At 40.0% G+C, this 21,527-nt stretch overlaps 1 protein-coding gene across 1 annotated transcript; it reads right to left on the bottom strand.

Annotated features, from left to right (window-relative positions):
- Positions 1-575: 575 nt before the first annotated feature.
- Positions 576-19,820, bottom strand: ARL6IP5 (ADP-ribosylation factor-like 6 interacting protein 5). The gene is made up of 3 exons (XM_004675987.2): positions 19,510-19,820; positions 4,101-4,318; positions 576-2,140 (listed from the first exon to the last, which is right to left on the bottom strand). The coding sequence occupies exons 1-3, from the start codon at positions 19,683-19,685 to the stop codon at positions 1,968-1,970; spliced, it is 567 nt and encodes a 188-aa protein (XP_004676044.1). The 5' UTR covers positions 19,686-19,820; the 3' UTR covers positions 576-1,967.
- Positions 19,821-21,527: the final 1,707 nt, after the last annotated feature.

Genomic DNA, 21,527 nt, shown 5'->3' on the forward strand with positions numbered 1-21,527 from the left:
TTACGCATTTCAAGATGCAAAAAATGATTAAATAACCTATCAAACCATACCAAGTAGGAACTTTCTACTTTTGGGTATCTAGCTGAAACCTGGGCAGGCTTCATAGACAGGTGAAGCAGTTTAACATTATGCTTTTTCTATTCATCCTCTTCAACCCTAAATATTTTAGCTGAAGACTTTGTTTTTAAATAATATAATTTGGCAATAAATTATAGCATTTGTATGCTAAATTTTTCTATTGTCATCCTTGAAGAAATGGTCACTGAACAGTAATTGTAATGAGTATTTTTTTTAATTCAAGTTGTCGCTTTCTCCCAATTAATTACGTTTAGTCTACAAAATTCACCATGTAAAATATGGGTGAGGCTAAAATGTGTATAAGCCCATGTCAGGTTTAAAAAGGATCTCATTGGAACTTAATTTTATTCTGGCTGGAAATTCATAAAATACTGTGATTTTATTAAACAGTATTTGAAAAACAAGCTGAGTGTTTGCTGCATATTATCATTATAAGTCGTCACTAAGTTTCTCAAACACTTAACACAGAGGTGCATCAAATAAAGTCTCACCAAAAAAACAGTCTTTCATGAATTTTATTCCTCATATTCGGGTAAGGATACAAATTCCAGACCATGTCTGTGCAATTATGGTGATCCTGTTGTGCTAGAGATCGAGGCTGCAGGTCGGCCAAGAAATGAAAGTGAAGAAACACCAGGAGCAGCACGTGCTGTTGCATGGAACAACCAGGAGGTGTCTTCCGTAAGTACTGCTCCAGTTGTCATTGTACATCAACATCAGAGAAACCTAAATGTTTTCTACTCATTTATGAAATCACTCAATTGGCAAGCAAACATTTTGTATAATCTGTTTCAAAATACATGGGAAATAAAAGGCAGACAAGAACAGAATAAACCCATGCTATCTTAATTCTAATGTCTATTATAAAAACATAAGTCTGAAATTTTCAGGAATCAGCAGAAGCTGGGGATCATTCCCTTTATCATTCCCATTTTTAAAAGTCTTTTTTGCTTGGTTATTGAAAGCTGTTTTTCAGATTTCAAAAGATCAATAATTATTGTCCTCTTTGTGCCCCTAAGCCATGAATAAATATATACATTCAGCTTCTTTCTAATGTTCCAGTTTAAACAATGAAAAAAAAAAACATGGGAAACAATAGATTAGACACCTTTTTGTCATTAGACCAACAAAAACTGTGCAACATAAACAGAACTCAAGGTTTGTTTTATTTGTTGTTTGTTTTTCAACAAGACTGTCAAGAATAAATGTTGCACCCAGCCTCCTTAAAGAAGGCAACATCGTGACAAACACCTTCCCTAAGAACACATTACTATTTTGAAAACTTACAAAAATTTGACAAAATATTCTACTCAACAGCTATCTTTATATTTGTAAACAAAATATAAACAACTGGTTTATCCAGTTTTCAACTGCACATCAAACGGGTGGCAAAGTGATAAAGATCATCTTTGATTTTACAAACAAAACTTATTTATACCCCACCTATTATAATCATAGGGAATATTTTTGGAGGGTGCCAGAGGGGATTAAAGCAGGCCAATGCATGACATAATCCACCTTTACAGTCTTCTTTTAGTCACATTGCCTTGATACTCTACCATTACCTTTTTCCTACTGAACAAAGTGTTGTTACCATACAAGCCACACTACTTTTATTTTCTTATATTCCCCTAAAGAAATGTGTGATTCACTTTTAGTCAATTTTAGTCAGCACACTTGAAAATTCAGACATCATAATAGGAGGGCAGTTTCTTTCTATTTCTGAAGCTTTCCCTCTGTAACATCAGAGATGTTAAAGAGTTTGGCCTCCAAATGCTGCCACAGATAGCTCAAAGTATGTGCAGCCCCTATTTCAAGAACACAAATAGAAAGGAGGTGAGGGCACATTGCAACTGGATTTCTGTTGCAGCCTTCTCACCAACTTAGATTTATTCCTTGACTTTACTGATATACTCAGTGATTTTGGTGATGTTTTCTTCCTGCTGTTCTAGGGCACCCAGAACAATGCCCATCGGCGTTCTCTTCAAACCTATTCCCTCCATTTTATTCTCCACTTTGTTCTTGAGGTTTCGAAGTCTCAATGAAGCATGGATGAACATCACTGCAGAGAAGTGAAACATGGTTAGCATCAAAAGAACAAGTATGTTTCTCCAAATCAACATCACCATGTCCTCTCTTTACACTATCAGTAACTGCCTCAGTTAGCTAAAGACCAATCTGGTTCCATAATCAAGCTAAATCTTCAAGTGAATCCTTTTATTTTATATAAAGTTCTGTGTTAATTCTCACACAAAGTTTTCTTCCTATGTGAAGAAAGCTATTGTATTTAGCAGAACGAACAACAGCCAGGCTTCTTAACAGTGCTGTTACTTAAATGTCCTGAGATTCAAAGCCAATCAATGTGATTCGAACTTACTACAAACTGGCTGATAGAGTTTTCCAGAAAGGAATTCTTGCTCAATTTGGGGATTATTTGTATGGTGAGAAGCCTGTGGGTAAAGTCCATTCAGCAGGTGCCTCTGAAGCAGTGTTTCAAAGTTTGTTAGATACAAAAGAACAGACACAAACTTAAAAGTTTTATATAGACCATACATAACCCAGTGCTCCCTAAATCTGCTTCATCATTAAGAATTGTCTGAGTATGTTTATTAAGAAACAGATTCCCTGGCCCCTCTTTGGGCTCTCCTGAACTGGAACCTTAAAGAGTCTGGCATTCTAAATTTTAAATAAGAACCGCCGGTAATCTATACTAGCAATTTTCAAATTTTATATACAAATCACCCAGAAAGCCTCTTAAATAGGCAAACGTCCTATTTGCCAACCCTAAACTGGGACTATAGCAAGGCTCCAGAATATAAAATTTCAATTAATCCTTTTGGGTAATTCTCAACCTGAATATGCATAACACTCAGTGACTCCCAATCTACATGCATCATCAAACATTTGAGGGGCTTTCTAAAATGATATGTTGTTTGGTCTCCACTGTGGATCCATGAAATCAAGACCTACAAGAGATGTGGCTGGGAAATTTATATTTTAATAAGTGACCTGGATGATTCCCACAATCATCAAAATTTGAGAATCCGTGATCTTTCCTACTTTTTTTATTTTATAGGTGAGTGAATGAGAGAAATGAGAAAAATGGGCACAAACACATGACAGTTTCCAGTAGGTCCAGGAACAGAAACCAAAAGCCTTGGATCTCGCCTATGTTACATTTCACTATGTTGGCCTAATGTGACAGTTACTAAGGCTAACGGAGCTGTATGGTTATGCAAAAATCACTGAAATAGCAAGACTCTAGCACATAAGGATGTTTTACACTAAAAGACTGAATTTGTTGATGCAAATATTTTGTCCAGTAAGGTGTAGGATTCTTCCATATTCTGGGTTTACTCTAACCAAACATCTGATTTCATTTAAGGAATAAATGAACAAGTGAAGTTAAAGGAATGTTCCAGTTACTTAATTCACTAAAATTTTTAACAGATTTCTGTTTATGTAACTGAACTTTTACCTGTTCCTTAGTTCAGGCTTCAAGTGTTTGGGAATCTCAGCAAACAATGCATGTTAAAAAATACCTAATTCTCTTCATCAGAATCAGTTGTTGGTATTTATATATTCTAGGCTAATTATTCCTATAGACTTAAAACTTTTGGAAGATCTTTTGTGTAAGTGAAGAGTTAATAGTTTTCTTCCAAATGAAAGCAGTACCATTATTGCTGTGTTGGGATGGTATGAATAGCACTTAAATACTGACAACAGACTCTAACATGAGACAAATGTGAACTGAGTCCAATGAAGACTGCCATTTTGTTGCCATATGACTGGAGATTTGTTTTTGTTTTGTTTACTTTGTGTCCCAGAAGAGCGTCTGGCAAGAACAGGTGCTCACTACACATGTGGTGAATTTATGGATATGAAACCTTAGTCTTATGTTTCAGAAAACTATAGTTTTGTAGACATGTCAACCACTACACATAAACAAGTTCTGTAATGCTCGTTGAACAACCGCCTACATTTTTTGTGCTTTTAGAAAAGGAAGACTCAGGGTCACTTACGCAGCAAAGGAAACGTGATGCCAAACACAAAGACCATGACTCCCCCAAACAAGGATATAAGGAAGTAGCTGGCCAGCATGACCACCATGACAAAGGCCGTGGGGTACTGCTTCTTCATGCGCCGGAGGACATCTTTATTGTGGGCTGCCCACACAAAGCCCGTGAACACCAGGACCACCACAATGCCGCCAAGGATCATATTGAAGGGGCTTAAGAAGCTGGAATTTGAAAAAATGAGAGAGACTAGGTTAGCAGTAGCAGGAGGAAGATCTGAGAAGAGGGTAAAAACCAGTACAAGGACATGCGCCTGCCCTCTCTTTGGAAACTTCATGTTAAAGCACTTCATATGCGTGAACAACTTACCTTTGAAACTTTTATTGTTGTTGTTGCTACACAAACAAAAAAACAAAATCTTTTAAGGCAAAAGTCAAAAACTCAAAACTGGAGGTCAGCACTGATTTGGGAGCAGCTGAGTGGGAGACAGCAGTGCCCCAAACAGCAAGAAGTGGCCCTCCCAGACTACTTTCCCCAGAACGTGTATACATCACAACACCCCTGCTTTTACCATAGGTAAGTTGTGTGTGCTGTTTACTACGATTTGGGGGAATCTGGCAAGGCTAAAAAGTGATTCCATGGGAATCAATGGTATTTATTTTATCACTTTCTGCTATTTGCTTCTGAAAGGTTTCACTAGACACAGTACTTGCAGACAACAAGGGAAGCATGTTTATCTAAACTGTCTCATTTAATCCTCATAATGTGATGAAGCAGGCACTACTAATTTGCTTCTCTAATGCAAACACTCAGGCTCACCTCAGACACAGAGGTTAGAAAGCAGAAGAGCTGAGGCGCTCACATCAGCAGTTTAACTCCCACCAAACTGGTCCATCCACCTCAGTAGTAGCCCACAATTTTCAAAAACTAGTCTTTTTTTGGAGGGCTGTGTTTAGCCTGTCTGCATCCTCATTATAATAATCCACATTACATTTTACTTTCTTAGCTCTTAGAGCTTATTTATTAACTTATCACAGAAGCTGCCACAATAGATGGACATCAAGTAGAAGTCATACAACTGCCTCTAAGGGTGAGGGCCAGTCTCTAGTCACACTATAAGACTTTCTCTTGAATCCCAATGGCTTTTTTTTTTTTAATCTATAACATTTGAGATTTTCTGATTCTTTAGGAAACACCTTCTTCCCCACATATCAACAACTGGCTGAAGCACCTGCTCATTCAGATAACACAAATCCTTGCCTCTAGTCCCAGTTCCCACCATATCTCTGACATAAAGATTGGTGAGGGGCGGGGCGGGGGGAGGGCCCTTGAGGGGAGAACTGCCATTAATCACTGTTACTTTAGAAGTTGACCTGTACAGCTCTCTTAAAGCACCAGCCTGGCCCATGCAGGCATTTGATTAGGATTCCTAGCATAGCGTCCACTATAATTCCTTAAAAAGATATCAACATATCATTAGGAGAGGGGAGAGGGGTTGCTAACAGATTTAGAAGCAAAGCACCCCCAGATTCATTGCTGTATAAACCAAAGAGTACACTGCTATTGATAAAGGGGGAGATATTAGGAAGAGGAAACACAGACCAAGGGCTTCATAAGTGAGAATGAGCACACACTGGCGCTCCCCTACCCTGACCCACTGTTTATACAAAACCTTCAAAGAGGCATTTGTGGTTAGGCTGAAAAAAAAATGAGTAATCAACTTGTTACACTCACAAGAGGCTAACAAGCACTTTCAAGGAAAGAACAAAGAAGGTCAATATGTCTTCATGTTCTGAATATCAACATGACTTCTTTGGAAATGAGGGACAGGGAAGATAGGATAACGGAAGGTGATGCCAAGAACTAACTTTCTCTGAACTAGAACAGATGAAAGATTCATACTTACATCAGGATTCATATTTAGGATCATTAAAATTCCTTTTTTCATACATCCCTTTAAATTTTAGATCCCATTTTGCCTTTGAAACATACAGACTAGTTTAAAAGGGTTTTCAACAGGAGTGAAAGTATTGCATAGATAATGGGGAAAATCAGATAATGAATGTCAAACTGCTTTGAAAAGAACTTAGAGAAAAAATTCTTTTAAAGGGCAAGAAATTAGACAGTGGTAACACTAGTAGTACCTAATTTAGAATGAAGCACTACAATCCTAAATTGCTTATTTCATTCAGAATTTTTGCAAATACTTATATCCTTCAAGGCAATAAGTCTCCTTGGAATCAAGTCTAATGAAATAAATAAAAGTGCAAAGATTGAGACACAGCAGCTTTTAGAAACAATCCATATAATCAACACTATACCAGCTATGATATATTCAGGTGTTTTTAAGAAGCTAAACTATAATAAGATGGGAAGACAAGATATATATAGCTATATCTATATATATCTATATATATATATATAGATATATATAGGTAGACGCAACTATAACCCATTCTCTCTGTGATGGATTTACATGTCATATAGATCAGAAGTAGGAATTTTATAGTAGTATAAGAAATGAACAATTAAAAATATTCCTGCTTTCCAGTCTCCCGGCACAGGCTTGCCACGCTGCAGGTACAACAGGCCATCCTCACCTATGTCCTCTCTCCAATAACATCAAGGTAATTTCACATCACCCCTGAGAGCAAGGCTGCTTCTGCTCCCATCTAAACCCTGCTTTCCTCTCTATTCTCCAGATCCTCTTGTAGACAGTCTGAACAACCCACTCCCAAGCATTTCCACTGTCCAGCACAGCAGACCATGCTATTTTCTCTAATCTTTCTCTTCTTGGGTTTGCTTAATTTTGCTGTACCTTTTTTCTTCTCTAAAGTTTTATCTAGATTACACCCACCCTATCTTCTAATTTAAAAATCCTATAATTGATCTTGGAAAGATGAAAATTTCCTTTCCGGTCCGGGGAAAAGGAGAACTGGACAGAGCAAAACAACATCTTCTTTAGCAGGTGGTGGGGAAACCAAGTGGCGAGGCCCCAAAACTAACAGACTAATAAATGACATTCCTAGCATCAAAAAGATCTGAGTGGAATTATACCAGGAGACAACAGAACCTATACTGGCAAGTAAGTTGACGGGTAGTTTATTTCCATTTATTTATTTCTAGTTTCATTTTTTTTCAATAGCCACATAATCTTTTAATAATAATAAAAAAAAAAAGTATTGGCCCTCCCTGGTGGCCCAGCAGGTTAAAGCACAGCACTGAGAATCTAAAGCCGCTTCCGCATGAGTTCAATTCCCACCTGCCCTGGAGGTGACCACATGGTGTGACAGACCTCTCCTGACCCGCCCGCTGCTCCCCTCAGCAGTATACTTCCTTGATCTGCCTGTTCTGTTCCCCACTCTGTCTCTGGTGAAGCCTCTCACCGCCCCTGAGCCTCTGGCCTGTACCCCAGTTATGTATGCACAAATAAATAAATCTTTTTTAAAAAAAAGTATGTAGGCCCTCCCTGGTGGCGCAGCGGGTTAAAGCACAGCACTGAGAATCTAAAGCCACTTCCGCATGAGTTAGATCCCCGCCTGCCCTGGAGGTGACCACATGGCGTGGCAGACCACTGCTGACCCGCCCACTGCTCCCCTCAGCAGTGTACTTCCTTGATCTGCCTGTTCTGTTCCCAGCTCTGTCTCTGGTGAAGCCTCTCACCACCTCTGAGCCTCTGGCCTGTACCCCGGTTCTGTATGCACAAATAAATCTTGAAAAAAAAATTATAAAAAAAAAAAGTATTTAAAAATGAAACTGGAGAAAAATATCTATAAGAAACAAACCCTTTTGCATAGCCTTAACTGTAACCCACCCAAATATTACTGAGATGCAAAAATATTCAAAGATCAAAACTAAATCAAAGAACTAGCATAGGAGGTTAAAATTTAAGGATTCTTCTCTGCATATGGTGCCAATAGGAGCTAGCTGGTAGCAGTCTCAAAGGTCTCCTACTAAATGCTTCCTAGAGAAGACTATACTTTCAGGGATCATTTCTATAGTTCATTACTAAATGCTTCCTAGACGACTGATTCAAATGGTAATTCATGAGGTAGAGCATATGATCAAATTAATGTTAAGCTTTTTCTGTTTTCCTCTCCACAAGTAAAGTAGACATCTTGTTTGAATGTGTAAATAAAGTCCAGGAGAAAAAACAATAAAAATTCCAAGTCTGACTCAGGCCATTCCAAACTGGCTTTCACCTGTTTCCACTGCTCATCTTTGCAGGAAAGGAACAGAGCAGAGAGTCCTATAGAACTGGTTTTAGCTGACAACATGCCCAGCCACAATCTATAATTAGAAAGGAACCAAGTTTCCAAGTTGGAAAAAAGTAACAAAGTTACTCAGAACAGAAATGATTTTCTTTGGTATTCTGCTTACTTGCAATTCTATTCTAAGAAATGGTAAAATGGTCCCACTCCAATTTCCTGGCACCTACCTACACTTGGAACAAAATAAACAAACACACACACACCAATCTCCAGAGTTTAATTTCATTTTCCAGTGAGTGTAGAAATTTGGGGAACAGTTCTTATTGAGATAGTAAAGCTTTTAGTCAACAGCTGTCTTCATTGCACCAGTCACCGTAAACCCCGAGAACCTTAAGGTCCAGCCTTCCATGACAATGTCATGATATCACGGCATCTTTCATGGGAATAAGCACCACCCCACTCTGGTGGTGGGGTTTAGTTTACTGGCAATATGTCAATCAGATGAGGGAGAGAGGGAGGGATGGAAAGAGGAAGGGAGGTGGAGGGATGGATGAATGAGAAGGAGGGGAGAGGAAAGAGTGACATTGACTTTCTGTCTTTGGTAGAAACAGGACCTAGTTTTACAAATCAAAAACATTAAATATGTTTTCTAGTGTGAAATACAAATATATACACATACATATATAGCATTCCCAAAATCAATCTAATAAATAAATAAAACAATTTAAACATCCAGAACAGTGATGGTTTTAAAAGGTTTACAATTCCATTACAGAATCCTATAGCAGAGTCTTCAGATGAATCAGTGCAGTCCCATTACACAGATGAATAAAGTGAGACCCAGGGAAATGAATAAACATATTTAAAGGGATCCAGAAAAGAAAAACTGTCACTGTGACAATTCACACTATAACCCGTTCAGTTCACCAGCTTCAGGGATTTGCTCCCAATTATTCTAGGCAACCAACCCTACTCTCCCAGCTAGGCTACCCAACTAAAGACCATCTGGGAAATCCCTCACTATTTTCATTTCTCTCTGAAGAAAAGAGGCCATTAGTGGGCGTGAGCACATGTGGTAAGCTTCTCACAGTGTCAGCTAGCTGTAATGAGAGTTTCAACTTAAGTTGTTGAAGGGAAAAACAATCCTAGCCAATCACAGAGGGCCAGGAGAGATCTTGAAAAAGTCACCTTATTCTCATATAAACAAAGCTAGCCACCTGCAGAAATGGTAGTAAAGGTTTACTAAAACTAAAAGCCTATGTCAACTAAGATATGCATTTGGTAACACCTTTCCTTGCTGCAATGCCAAAAGGCTCCAAGGAGACAGTGGAGTATTTCCTGAGTATAGAAGCAGTTTTGCACTGAGTTCTAATTTGCTAACCCAAAAAGCTATTTTCTGCAGTTTGGCTACTGAGGAGGCCTGACTCATGAGAAAGGAGGGAAAAATTTACTCACAGATTTCCTTACTAAACACTTTCCTAAGGTTTTTTTTTGTTTTTTTTTTTGTGGTCTTGAAAAAAATCACTGTAAATAAAATCTACACATCACTATTCTTGTTTCTTATTGCTCTTAGGAAAAAACAAAAACAAAAACGGAATTCTTCACACTTTTCACAGGCCTAAATGTCAGGAAAAGTGCGGTCTGAATTCTAGGCCACCCTCAACTCACCAAACCTTTGATTTGGCTGAGGCTGCATCTGCTTGGAGTAAGGGGCCTTTTTATTTGCATGTTTTTTTTTTTTTAATTTCTTCTTCATTTTTTTTAAAGATTTATTTATTTATGCATATATAACTGGGGTACAGTTCAGAGGTGCAGAGGATGAAAGGATTCACCAGAGACAGAGTGGGGAGCAGAACAAGCAGATTCAAAAAAGTACACTGCTGAATGGAGCAGTGGGCAAGACAGGGAGGTGTGCTGTGCCATGTGGGTCACCTCTGGGATGGGGATACAACTGCACTGAAGCAGCTGCTGCCAGCTTGTAAGGGTCCCTTTTTTTGGCCTTATTCTCTTTTTTCTTTTACAATAGTTTACTTTTACATCATTTTGTGCCTTTGCCATCTCAGTTGTAATCCCTGTGAACTTCCCATCACCAAATCACCCATGTGCCATCACCATAGTCCAATGCACTTCCTTCCTCTGTTTTTGATCCCATTCCCAATTCCAACCCCGTAAAATGTCTCTGGTATATATTTGTTCATTGTTATTATTTTCTTCCCTGATCCTTTATACTCCTGCTATGAGTGAAACCATCTGGCATTTTTTCTTTTCTTTCCGGCTTATTTCACAAAGCATGTTCGTAAGGGGCCCTTTTAATGACTACTGTGAGGGAGCCTTCAGGCTATTGTGGGGCTTCAGGGCTTTTAGCTCTAGAACTCACCCTGCCTCTGGCTATGACAGGCCTGTTATTCTCTGCCTGATTCATTCCTACCAGGGTTAAGCTCCTTGAAGATAGGACCATGACATTTCATCCCCAATACCAAATAGAACACATAACAGTTATTCAATAAATATTTGTTGGAAAAAAAAAAAGAAAAACTAAGTAAGAATAGAGCACATTTTCTTGTTATTTAAATGAGTCAGCAACTTTTTTTTTTGGTACATTTTTTTCCCCATCTCAATTGTAATCCCCACGGGTTTAAGTCAGCAACTTTTAATGGCCAGAGTTAAGTGAAATAAGATTTAGTTCAAACAACTCCCTTTTAATTTCATCAGACACTAAATACTCCTGGAGACATATACAGAGATAGTCTCTGTCTGTATCTTTAGAATTGAAATGAATGGAACAAATTGTTAGGAAATCACCCCTGTCCTCCGCGACAAAGAACAGGACGAGATGCACAAGCAAGCAGAGTTTATTGAGCCAGCCAGCTGGGGTCAAGCACTCCTGCAGGCACGCAGGCCACACAAGGAGAGCAAGACCCCGACCATAGGAATGCTAAAGAATATATAGGCCCTATTGACCATCATAACTGATACAAATTCAGAGATTAACAGGTTTCCAAGAACAGATGTCTCAGCCTGGTGCTGATATTAGAGTCTAGTCTCAGCCGGTTTTAGGAGCTGGCTTCAGAAATGTTATCTGCCTGCCCTCCTTTCTGGGCCCAGGGTGAGTTAGAGACCCAGACAGAGGGGCCTAGGGGCCTAACAAAATGACAAAGTAAAGGTAGGAAAAAACACCCAAACTCCATCCACAAACATGAAGGACAATTACTGTGGTATGACTGGGAGAGGTGAAAAGGTGCTGTGGCTTGCTGGAAGCAGGAAACTGTGAATTTTGTAGTTAGTGGAGGGGCCATAAAGGGAAGGGTGAGTGGGGTGTGACAAAGAGGGAGATGGATGCTCCTACAGGCTTGTCTTAATAGGCCTCCCTGGCTCTTTGATCTTCAAAAAATGTCAACAGTCTCCTGTGGTTATTCTGGTTTCCCAACATAGCTTCCATCTTAACAAGAACTCTTCCTGTCAAGAATAAAAGTAAATGTAGAAATCAGTTTTGAGTAAAATTGATCAGTCTCCCAGCTTATGTACAAGTCCAATTAAGATGGGACGGGAGTTCTCTTTTGTGGTAAAATAATCTAAAAATCACAAGAAAATCTTGTTTCCATTAAAATAATGTATGTTTGTGTTTGATATTAAAGCCTCCTAGATCCTTAAAAAAAAAAAAAGATGGGACGGGAGTCTGTCTCTGTCGTCAGAGTTGGGTCAGAGTAACCTAGCCTTGACGTTCCCTGCCGATTGGGCAGGAAGGCCCACAGTATTTCCAGCACACTCACTGTACTGAATAGCTACTCACCCCCCGTGGACTCAGCATCCTCACACTCAACTCACATCCAAGTGACCCACAGCCTTGGCAGCAGACAGACTGAAAGGCTCCACAGTAAGACATACTTTATGACCCTCAATGTTTTCTCTTGCATCTATCAAGCTAATTTATTTTTAAATAAAGGGCAGGTTAAACCTGCTCATAAATCTAACACCTCTCACATTAAATGGAACTTAAAATAGCACAGAAGACTCTGATGACACGGCAACAAACAATTTTAGATTTTTTTTTTTATTACAGCAAAGTTTTTACCTATACTAAATAGAAAGAATGGTAACATGAGCCCTCAGGTCCACCCATCATGACCTTCATCCATTAAGAATCCCTTCATCAGGATCATCCTTAGTGAAATAGCCAGAAAAGGAGAAATGCCGGATGGTTTCACTCATAGCAGGAGTATAAAGGACCAGGCAAGAAAATAATAATAATGAACAACTATATACCAGAGATATTTTACAGGGGAGGAGTGGGGAATGGAATCACAAATGTGGGACGGGAAGTGCACTGGACTATGGTGATGGCACATGGGTGAACTGGTGGTGGGAAGCCCACGGGGATTACAACTGAGATGGAAAAAGGCACAAAAATGATGTAAAAATAAAATATTATATTATTTTAAAAAAAAAAGAAGAATCACTTCACAATTAGAATTGAACTAACATGGAAAGACAGTTACCATCCTTTACAAACTGTCATTTCTGAATGTTGTTAGGAAAATTAAAGTATTGTCATATGGCTAAATTCTTACGGAGTTCTGGAGAGAAGACAGGGTTCGGATAAATGCTGGTAGGCATAGAGACAGTAAAGTCGCTCCTTACAAGCAGTTTCCTGTCTATTTACCCGATTTCTGCAATCCCTTTTGTACCTCTGAGACAGCAAGAAAGAAACTGCACTAATAGGAAAGGAAGCAGATTAGTAGAAGTAGGTCCCAAAGTCCCAGCTTTCCATGTCAGATGGGCTTTTTGACTTCCAGGTGTCTCCATTAGCAAAAGCTCCATAGGAGAGCCAGGAAATTCTATTTATGGTAACAGCTTGCAGAATGGAGAGGCGGCTTGAAGGTTTCATTTAAGATCATGGGCATGGAAATTTTCCCTGGAACCAGAAGCCAAGAGAAAGAGAAGGAGGCTATGGGTAACTATTCCAAAGCAATGTGACAGAGGGCAGAATTCATTTTTCCAAAAAGAAAATAGTAAGAATTTTCCAATTATGTGCCTCTGCTTGGTATTACGTATACAAGTCAGGGTTTCCTGCACAGTACTCTCTGCCTTTAATAATTTAGTTGAGAACTTCTGTATTCTAAGAAAGGAGCCGAAATCTAAAATAATTCTCATTTATCTGCATACTTAGAAGAATCCTGGTAAATCTTTATGTAGGGAAAAGGGGCAGAAACTACCAACACCAGCTTGAAAGTAGCAAGGAACATTTTGTTTTAAAGTGTACAGGGAGAAAGCAGTCAAGAGGAACAGAGTTATATAAATAGTAACAGAAGATAATTTCATGCAAGACAATCGTATTGCATGCAGAATTTTGAGATTAAAATTTTATCGAGTGTTGATGAACCTTTTACTCCTGAGACCTCCACTCAGGAAAAACACAAAACAAATCAGGAGAAAACATGTAGGGGTGTGGGACAGCAGCAAAAGGTGAATTCTGTGAGAAGCCAATGAGGCTGGGTGGAGTTGTATTCTTGCCTATATCCTCAGGGTCTTGACAACGCCTGGCACATACTAGGGGCTCAGTAAATATTTATTCAACTGAGCAGAAGGAGGAGGTGTGCATCGGGGATGGACGAGTAAAACTGAACAACTCCTTCCCCTGCCCACATACGCAGGGCCTCTCCCATTCTTAACATCTGAGAGTTCTGAAATCTGGAATCATAACCCACAGAGGACAGTAGGTGAGTCAAGTTGAAAAGGTTGTGAGTTTATGAAGTTTATGTAGAAATAGATTTCCATATGCTTGCTATAGCTGCATAAACATCAGGTGTTCAATGTTACCTTGCTGCCTCTCTAGAACATAAGCTCAGTGAAGGCACAAATCACCACGGTCTTATTTTCTACTGCAGTCCCTAACAGTACCTAAGAAGTTATTAAGTGCTTCCTACTGTTGATGCAATGAACAAACGAAGCAACACAAAGAAGAGTTTTGGTGTAGAAGAGTAATAGTGTTAAAGTTGATTAATCACAAAAATATTTCCAGGGTTTTTTCCCATAAAATGAATACAGTCAGTTCCATCTGCAAATGTCTTAGTACATTCCCATCCAGAGCATTCCAGGGTTCTTTTAGTTTCTTCCTCTACTAACTAGAAACTTGGTTTTTCAACCTTGCAGCATCAAAGCTACAAGGAATCTAACCATTTCATTGCCAGTGGACACAGGCCTAGAACAGTGTAGGATCACACTCATTTTGTAAGATAATAATAGTAATGCTCTGCTCAAATAGTTACTAGCCTTCCAGAAACTTCTTACCATGTCAAGTAACTGAAAGCAAAATGTGACAACTGTGTTTTCCACCCTCTGGTAATACTTCCACAGACCACATGGTCAAGGAATACTTTAGTTGAAGACAATTGGACCTCATTCATTTAACAACTACATTGTGCTGTGTTAAGGAGGGACAGAAGGAAGCAAAAATGCACAGAAATTTTTTTAAAGGTGCTTTGGGGCCTCCCTGGTAGTGTAAGGAGTTAAAGCGCAGCCCTCTGTAGCTATCTGCAGCCACTGTAGGAGATCCATCCTAGACCAGGGAAGTAACCCACATGGCGCAACAGACCTCTCCTGACCCACCCCTTGTTTCTCTCAGAGGAACTCTATCTCTGGTGAATCCTCTGACCCCCTACACCTCTGGCCTACACCCCAGTTATTGTATGCATAAGTAAATAAATCTTTAAAAAACTGTATTTTAGAAATTTTCTCCCATTAGGTGCTAGAGAAAGTGGGTCCTACGGGTATTTAGTGGGTAGAGAACAGGGAAAACACTAAACACCCTAGAATGTATAGATCAGACTCACAACAAAGAAGTGACAATCCAAAATGTCAGTAGTACTGAGAAACTGAAGTAGAGTATTTCACACAATTCTACAGGGACCATAAGAATTAACTAAGAGCTGAATTATAAATTTTTTACACTATAGTAATCCTAACCAACATGCAGCAAGTGGCATTAACACTGATGCAGAAGCTTACTGCTATAGTTGAAATGCTGTTTGCAGTTTCAAAATTTGCTCTAAAACTTACCTTAAGTAGGTTAAAAATTGACCTCGGGCCCTCTCTGTTGGTGCAGTGGGTAAATGCAGCACTATGAAGCTAAAGCCACTTAAGCACAAGTTGGGCACTAGCCTCGGAGGTGACCCACATGGTGCAGTGTGCTTTGTTGACCTGCCTGTTCTGCTCCCCACTCTGTCTTTGGTGAATCCCTGCATCTCTGACCATACCCCAGTTCTGTATGCATAAATAAATCTTTTTAAAAATTGACCCCTATGGCTTGCCCAAGGTCACATAGCTAGTGACTGATGGTTAGAATTGCAAGTTTATTTAATTATCTTTGTTGCCTAAGTTTGTAACCACTGCCTTGTCCTACTTTAAGAGTCAGAAGATATGAAACTCACTCCTCAACAAGGGCTATTCAGAGACTTAGTCAAAGTTAACTGAAGAGAGACGGTAGGCCTAATAAGCAAAAGCCACATCCTGATAAACCATGCTCTTAAGAAGAAGACCCAACTTCTTTTTTTTTTAAAGATTTTATTATATATTTATGCATACAGAAATAGGGTACAGGCCAGAGGTGCAGAATTAGAAAGCTGATTCACCAGAAACAAGTGGGAAGCAGAACAGACAGATCAACAGGCACTGCTGTGGGGAACAGAGGGCAAGACGGGAGAGGTCTTCTGAGCCATGTGGGTTACTTCCAGGGGAGGGATCGACCTTGCATTGAAGTGGTGACAGCTTGGCTTAGCTTCACACTGCAGCGCTCTAATCAGCTGCGCCACCAGGAAGGGCCCAGAAGACCCAGTTTCTCACTATGTATCACCAGACTTATTTATTTTTGCATACAGAACTGGAGTATAGCCAGAGATGCAGGGGTGAGAGGTTTCACCAGAGACAGGGTTGGGAGCAGAACAGGCAGATCTTCTGAAATACACTGCTGAAGGGAGCAGCGGGCAGGACAGGAGAGGTCTGCTGTGCCATGTGGGTCACTTCACTGGCCAGGGATCTAAGTCATGCTGAAGTGGCTAAGGCCAGCTTCATAGTGTTGCACTTTAACACGTTGTGCCACCAGGGAGGACCCTACAAGGGATCATTTCTATCCTAAACCCCCTCGATTCCCAAGCGTGATAGGCGGTCCTTCCACGTGTCTTTAGAGCTGGATGATACCCCTGGATCTTTCCTCTTCCTTCCAGTAATCTTGAATCTTGATAGACATTCTCTATCCTCACCCTACTTAGTATTGAATGTGGGAGCAAGCAGAGTTGAGGCTACAATCCTCCTGGAGGATCTTCCAAACCACCAGGGGAGGTTGCCATCGAAGAACACCTTTGAACTTTGCCCTTTTCCAGCAATACACACCGCATTTTCACACATTTTACCAAGATATCATGAGGAACTATCAGGTGCTGCAGAATCCTGATAAAAAGCATCCAGCACTGCTCTGACCTACACATCTACTGACATCACTGAATGAGAATTCTCTTTAGAATGAGAAAAATTCCAGAATCAATGAAGTTCCTTCATTCTCAAGCTTTTTGGTTTCTTCCAACTTGAAGATTCTATTATTCTAAACCTCATGACTCAGGAAGAAACTTTGACACAGTGATTAAGCATACATGCCTGTGACTTTGAGTAAGGCACTTAACCTCTCTGATCCTCATTTAATAATATCTCACTGGGTTAAATAAGGTAATATGGGTCAATTTCTTGGCAAAGTACCTGGCATACAGAGCACTGAACAAATATTTGATTTTATTATCAATAGATTATTAAAAATAAAACTGTGGAAAAAAAATACAGAAGGTGTATGTTTGTAGTACAGAGAAAATAGTTAAAGATCACACATACCACATTCACCAGGACACAAAGGAAATCTCCCTTTTTACATGCAGTAATTTCAAAACAGTTTACTAATGGCTTGTACTCTTTGGGAAATGTTTTAAAATAAGAATAAGGGAAAAACACATCAGGGTCCTCCCTGATGATGCAACTGGTTAAAGCGCAGCACTACGAAGCTAGCGGCAGCTACTTCAGCACAAGTTTTGATCCCTGGCTGGTCTGTGGGGGTGACCCACATGGTGTAATAGACTTCTCCTGTCTCACCTGCTGCTCCCCTCAGCAGTATACCTCAACAATCTGCCTGTTCTGTTCCTCACTCTGTCTCTGGTGAATCCTCTCACCGCCCTGCACCTCTGGCCTGTACCCCAGTTCTGTATGCAAACATAAATAAATCTTGAAAAAATCTTTAAAAAAGAAAAAAATAAATGCCATGCTTACTATTCACTTTTTCCTTCAAAAGTTTAAATGTCCATCAACATCTTCTATTTGAAAAAGGGAATGGGAAGAGCCAACACCCCCAAACCGCCTGAGTTATATTTAGTCATGGTATTGGCACATGGCCTTCACTGTGAAAATTGTATTCCATCACTGCAGTAAAGCTGCCCAACCTTGAATTTGGCCGAGGGTATACCTAGGGTACACATATATGAAAATCAATGTTTGTTCATTTTCTCTACATTTGATTGAGTCAAATCTTACCCAGTGTCTAAGTTTTTGACATTACCTAAAAAGAAAAACCCTAATTAGATTACAAAATGTGTTGCTTACTTTTTACAAAAAGAGAGAACTGTAAAAGAGGAAGCAAAACAATAGCTACTATTGTACTTACTACTCATTATGTTTCAAAGAAATTTTAGGTGTTTCAGGAAATAAGCCTCAAACTGTATGCTAGAGGGAGCTGCTGAATCTACCTAGCTGTGGGAAGACTGTCCTGCCCCACTAATTTTAACTTGGCTGCCACTCTAAATCAAAATAGGCTCGGAACCTGTGACCTTTACACACCAAATCATTTTCAGAGTTTGGGCTTCTTTAGGTAACCAACAATGAGGATCCCTGTGATGGTCTGTATATAAGTGTCTTTGGAATTCCACAAATGAGTGTTCACTCTTGCCTAGGGGACATTGAACCACACCCAGAAATTGTGAAGTGCTCTCTCTCTCTTGCGTGTGTATCTTGAGCTTTTTTTTTTTTTTTTTTTTTTTTTTTTTTTAACATTTGCCATTTGTCCTTGGGCCAGAATTCATGTTGAATTTCTCTTGGTTTGTTCAAGGTTGGCACAAAGAGGTGGCTCCATAAGTGAGCCAAGAACAGCAAACCAACCTGTCACCACCCTATTCACCCTTTCCCATACCCTCCAAGGTTGGAGTTCTTTCTCCCAAGCCACTATGCTGTTTCCCTCTTTTCTGAAACAAATGTCAGGCATGTCTTAATGGCAGGTGAGTTCCTTTACCAACTACAGGATAGCTTTTTCTTTTAAAAATGTATAGTATCAACAAGATGTAGAATATTACCACCTATCCTGCAAAAGTGGGAGCAACATTTCCTAAAGGGTGCACTACAAGAAAACGTGGCTTCTTAGCAGAGCAGGTGTTTGTGTGCACATATGCAGGAAGCGTATGTGACACAAGGCGCTTTTATGGTCGGGTACTGAAAAGGCCTTCAGACAGCGGCCCAAGATAAGGAAGTGAAGCTAGCGAAAGTAATCATGCCTGGCAACTTCTGAAAAACTGCAAAAGGACCCCGTTCCTAGAGTCAGAGCTGCCTTCACCCTCCACTGGGAGAAGCGCCAAGGAACATCTATCTACTGTCTTGTTCCCTAGCTCAGCTTTCCTGTACAGTGTGGTGAGCACTTAGCGAAGAAACCGACAAAGCGCGTCGCCTCTTAAGTGCCCTTTTTACTAATACCCGGCAGAAGGCAGAGTCCAGATCCACACCCAGTCGCCCTAAACCTCCTCGGGTGGGGCGTGCCCCACCCAGCCAACCAACCTAGAATAGAATTACACCACATTCCTCTTACTATTTTTTTTTTAACTGGACCAATATAAATATCAATCTTTGCCTAACCGGGCACAGAAAAAAAAAAAGTCTTTTTCTTTCTTTTGCCGGAGATTGGCGAAACGTCCTCAGCCGTAGGGCCCCTGTCTCAGCCCGAGGAGCAGAAAGGAAAAAAGAATCCCCAGATTCATGTGGCCTGGCCCAGAGAAGTTTCCACTGGCTTGGCCGACTGCAGTTGCCAGGGTAGACACTGGGCTTGTAGAGTCTTAGCATCCCGGGATCTCGTACCATGAGCCCCCCTCTATGCTTTCCCCAGCAGTGCCAGGGAGGGGGATCCTACTTACCCCACAACGGAAATCATCATGGCAGCCACCACCAGGTAGTTGGTCTGATAATAGAGCAGGTTGCTCACCACACGATTGTTCCATTTGGAAATGTCCCTGAAGTCCGGTCGGGCGAAGCGGTCAGAGCCCGGGAAGAAATCGTCCCAGGCACGTAGCGGAGCAATATTCACGTCCATGTCGCTCAGCTTCTTGTTCTTCGCCTGTGGAATCTGGAGGCGGCGGCAGCGGCAACCGATCAGCTGAGCTGGTTTAAAGAGATCACAGTGGCTCTGCTTCCGTCGGCTCTGCGGTTGGAGGACAGCGGTGCAAACGAAATTAGGAGCGGGAGGGCGGATTGTCTGTTCTTTCTTTCGTGATTGGCTCTAAGTGGTTAACAAGAACCCGCCGAGGAAGGGACTGAGTATGACAAAGTGACGAGTGACAGAGGAAACCAGAGGGAATACCCTCTCTGAAGCGAGGTGGTAAGGTCTTCCCTGGCAGTCGGAATACAAACTGTCTCCTTTGACACATATCTTTTGAGTGTGTAACCTAGTGATGTGCGGGAAAAATACTGACAGCAGTTCACATTCCAAAATATATTTTTAAAAAATGGAATGGAAGGCGAATATAGTGTTGTTAGAGAATGAGCTGGTTTTGAAAACTAAGCAGTTAATGATCTCTGAACATCTGAATGCAGTGCTCATATTTTCCTGTTTCACCATGAGTCACTATGAATGAAATCAGATAGGACAAATGGGAAAGGACATGTAGAATGAAAAAGCTGCATTTGTTATTTCACTTCTCTTCTCTATACCTATTCTCTTGGGGACAATTATTAAACTATGGTTCATTATGATAAAGTAAACACTAAGGAAACTTCAGCGATGGGCTGTTCTTTTACTTACATTTTAAAGCAAACAGTGATCTGTTTGAACTAATTGTTCTGCACCCAGCATTTTCTGGGATTCCATTACAACAGAGCTTTCATGGTTTTACCCTAATATTGGGGGGAGGGGGTAACTTTATCTAAGTATTCACTTACTTTAATAATGTAACCCACTGCAAAGAGCAAAGAGATGTATTCATTTTAATTATCTTTTACAGGTTTTAAGTGATTAGAACCTTTAAAAGGGGGATGCATTGACTTCTTTATCTCAAATGCATGAGAAAAAAAGGTACTTTGGTTAAATGCATAATTTGGTAGACATCTCTAAGATGCTTCTGTCTTAGATAATGGAATCTCTAAACCTGAAAGTGGTGCTTTTAAAGAAAAAGAAACTGAACACTATCATCACACTATCAATTCCCTCCCCCCAAAAGGAAAGCAATAAAATACTTAATGCAAAATCTAGAAGACATACTTTAATTTTCCCTGATGGTGCAGAAGACAGTTAAAGAACTTACAATGACTCTAGGAGATTATCTTGCTATTCAGAAAATCTGTTTTTTTTTTTTTTAAATCAAATAGATACTCAACTTTAGCTCAAGTGATACTTTTTACAATAAAGTTTAAAATATGAAAATGCTCCTGACTTCTCACGTTTACTTGATTCTGGAAAAATGAGAGGGTCAAAGTTAGAAAAAGGAAAATTACCTTTTTAGCTCCCCCCATTTCCGCTGGGGACTGGGAGAAAGTAACTTAATTTCAGGGCCTACTTGTAGTACAGAATTAAGTCTCAGTACAGTGAAGCTCTCTGAAGCCATTGCAACAAGAGTTCAATCCCACGCCAAGGAGCTGACCCACATGACTCAGCAGACCTCGCCTCTCTTTTCCACTCCCCTCAGCAGTGTATTTCAGTACATTTGCCTGTTCTGTTCCCCAATCTGTCTCTGGTGAATCCTCTCACCCTCTGCATTTCTGGCCTACAACCCAGCTATTGTATGCATAAATAAATAAATAAATAAATCTTAAAAAAAATAACTTGGTTTCTTTATGTTTAGAATGGGGGATAATAAGGACACCTGTCATACAGATGAGGATAAATAATTATGTGAATAGGAAATGCTTAGTGTACAATAATTGCTCATAGTCAGATGTT

This window comes from Condylura cristata, unplaced genomic scaffold, assembly GCF_000260355.1.
Source record: "Condylura cristata isolate star-nosed mole 26May11 unplaced genomic scaffold, ConCri1.0 scaffold00004, whole genome shotgun sequence".
Taxonomy (NCBI): Eukaryota; Metazoa; Chordata; class Mammalia; order Eulipotyphla; family Talpidae; genus Condylura; species Condylura cristata.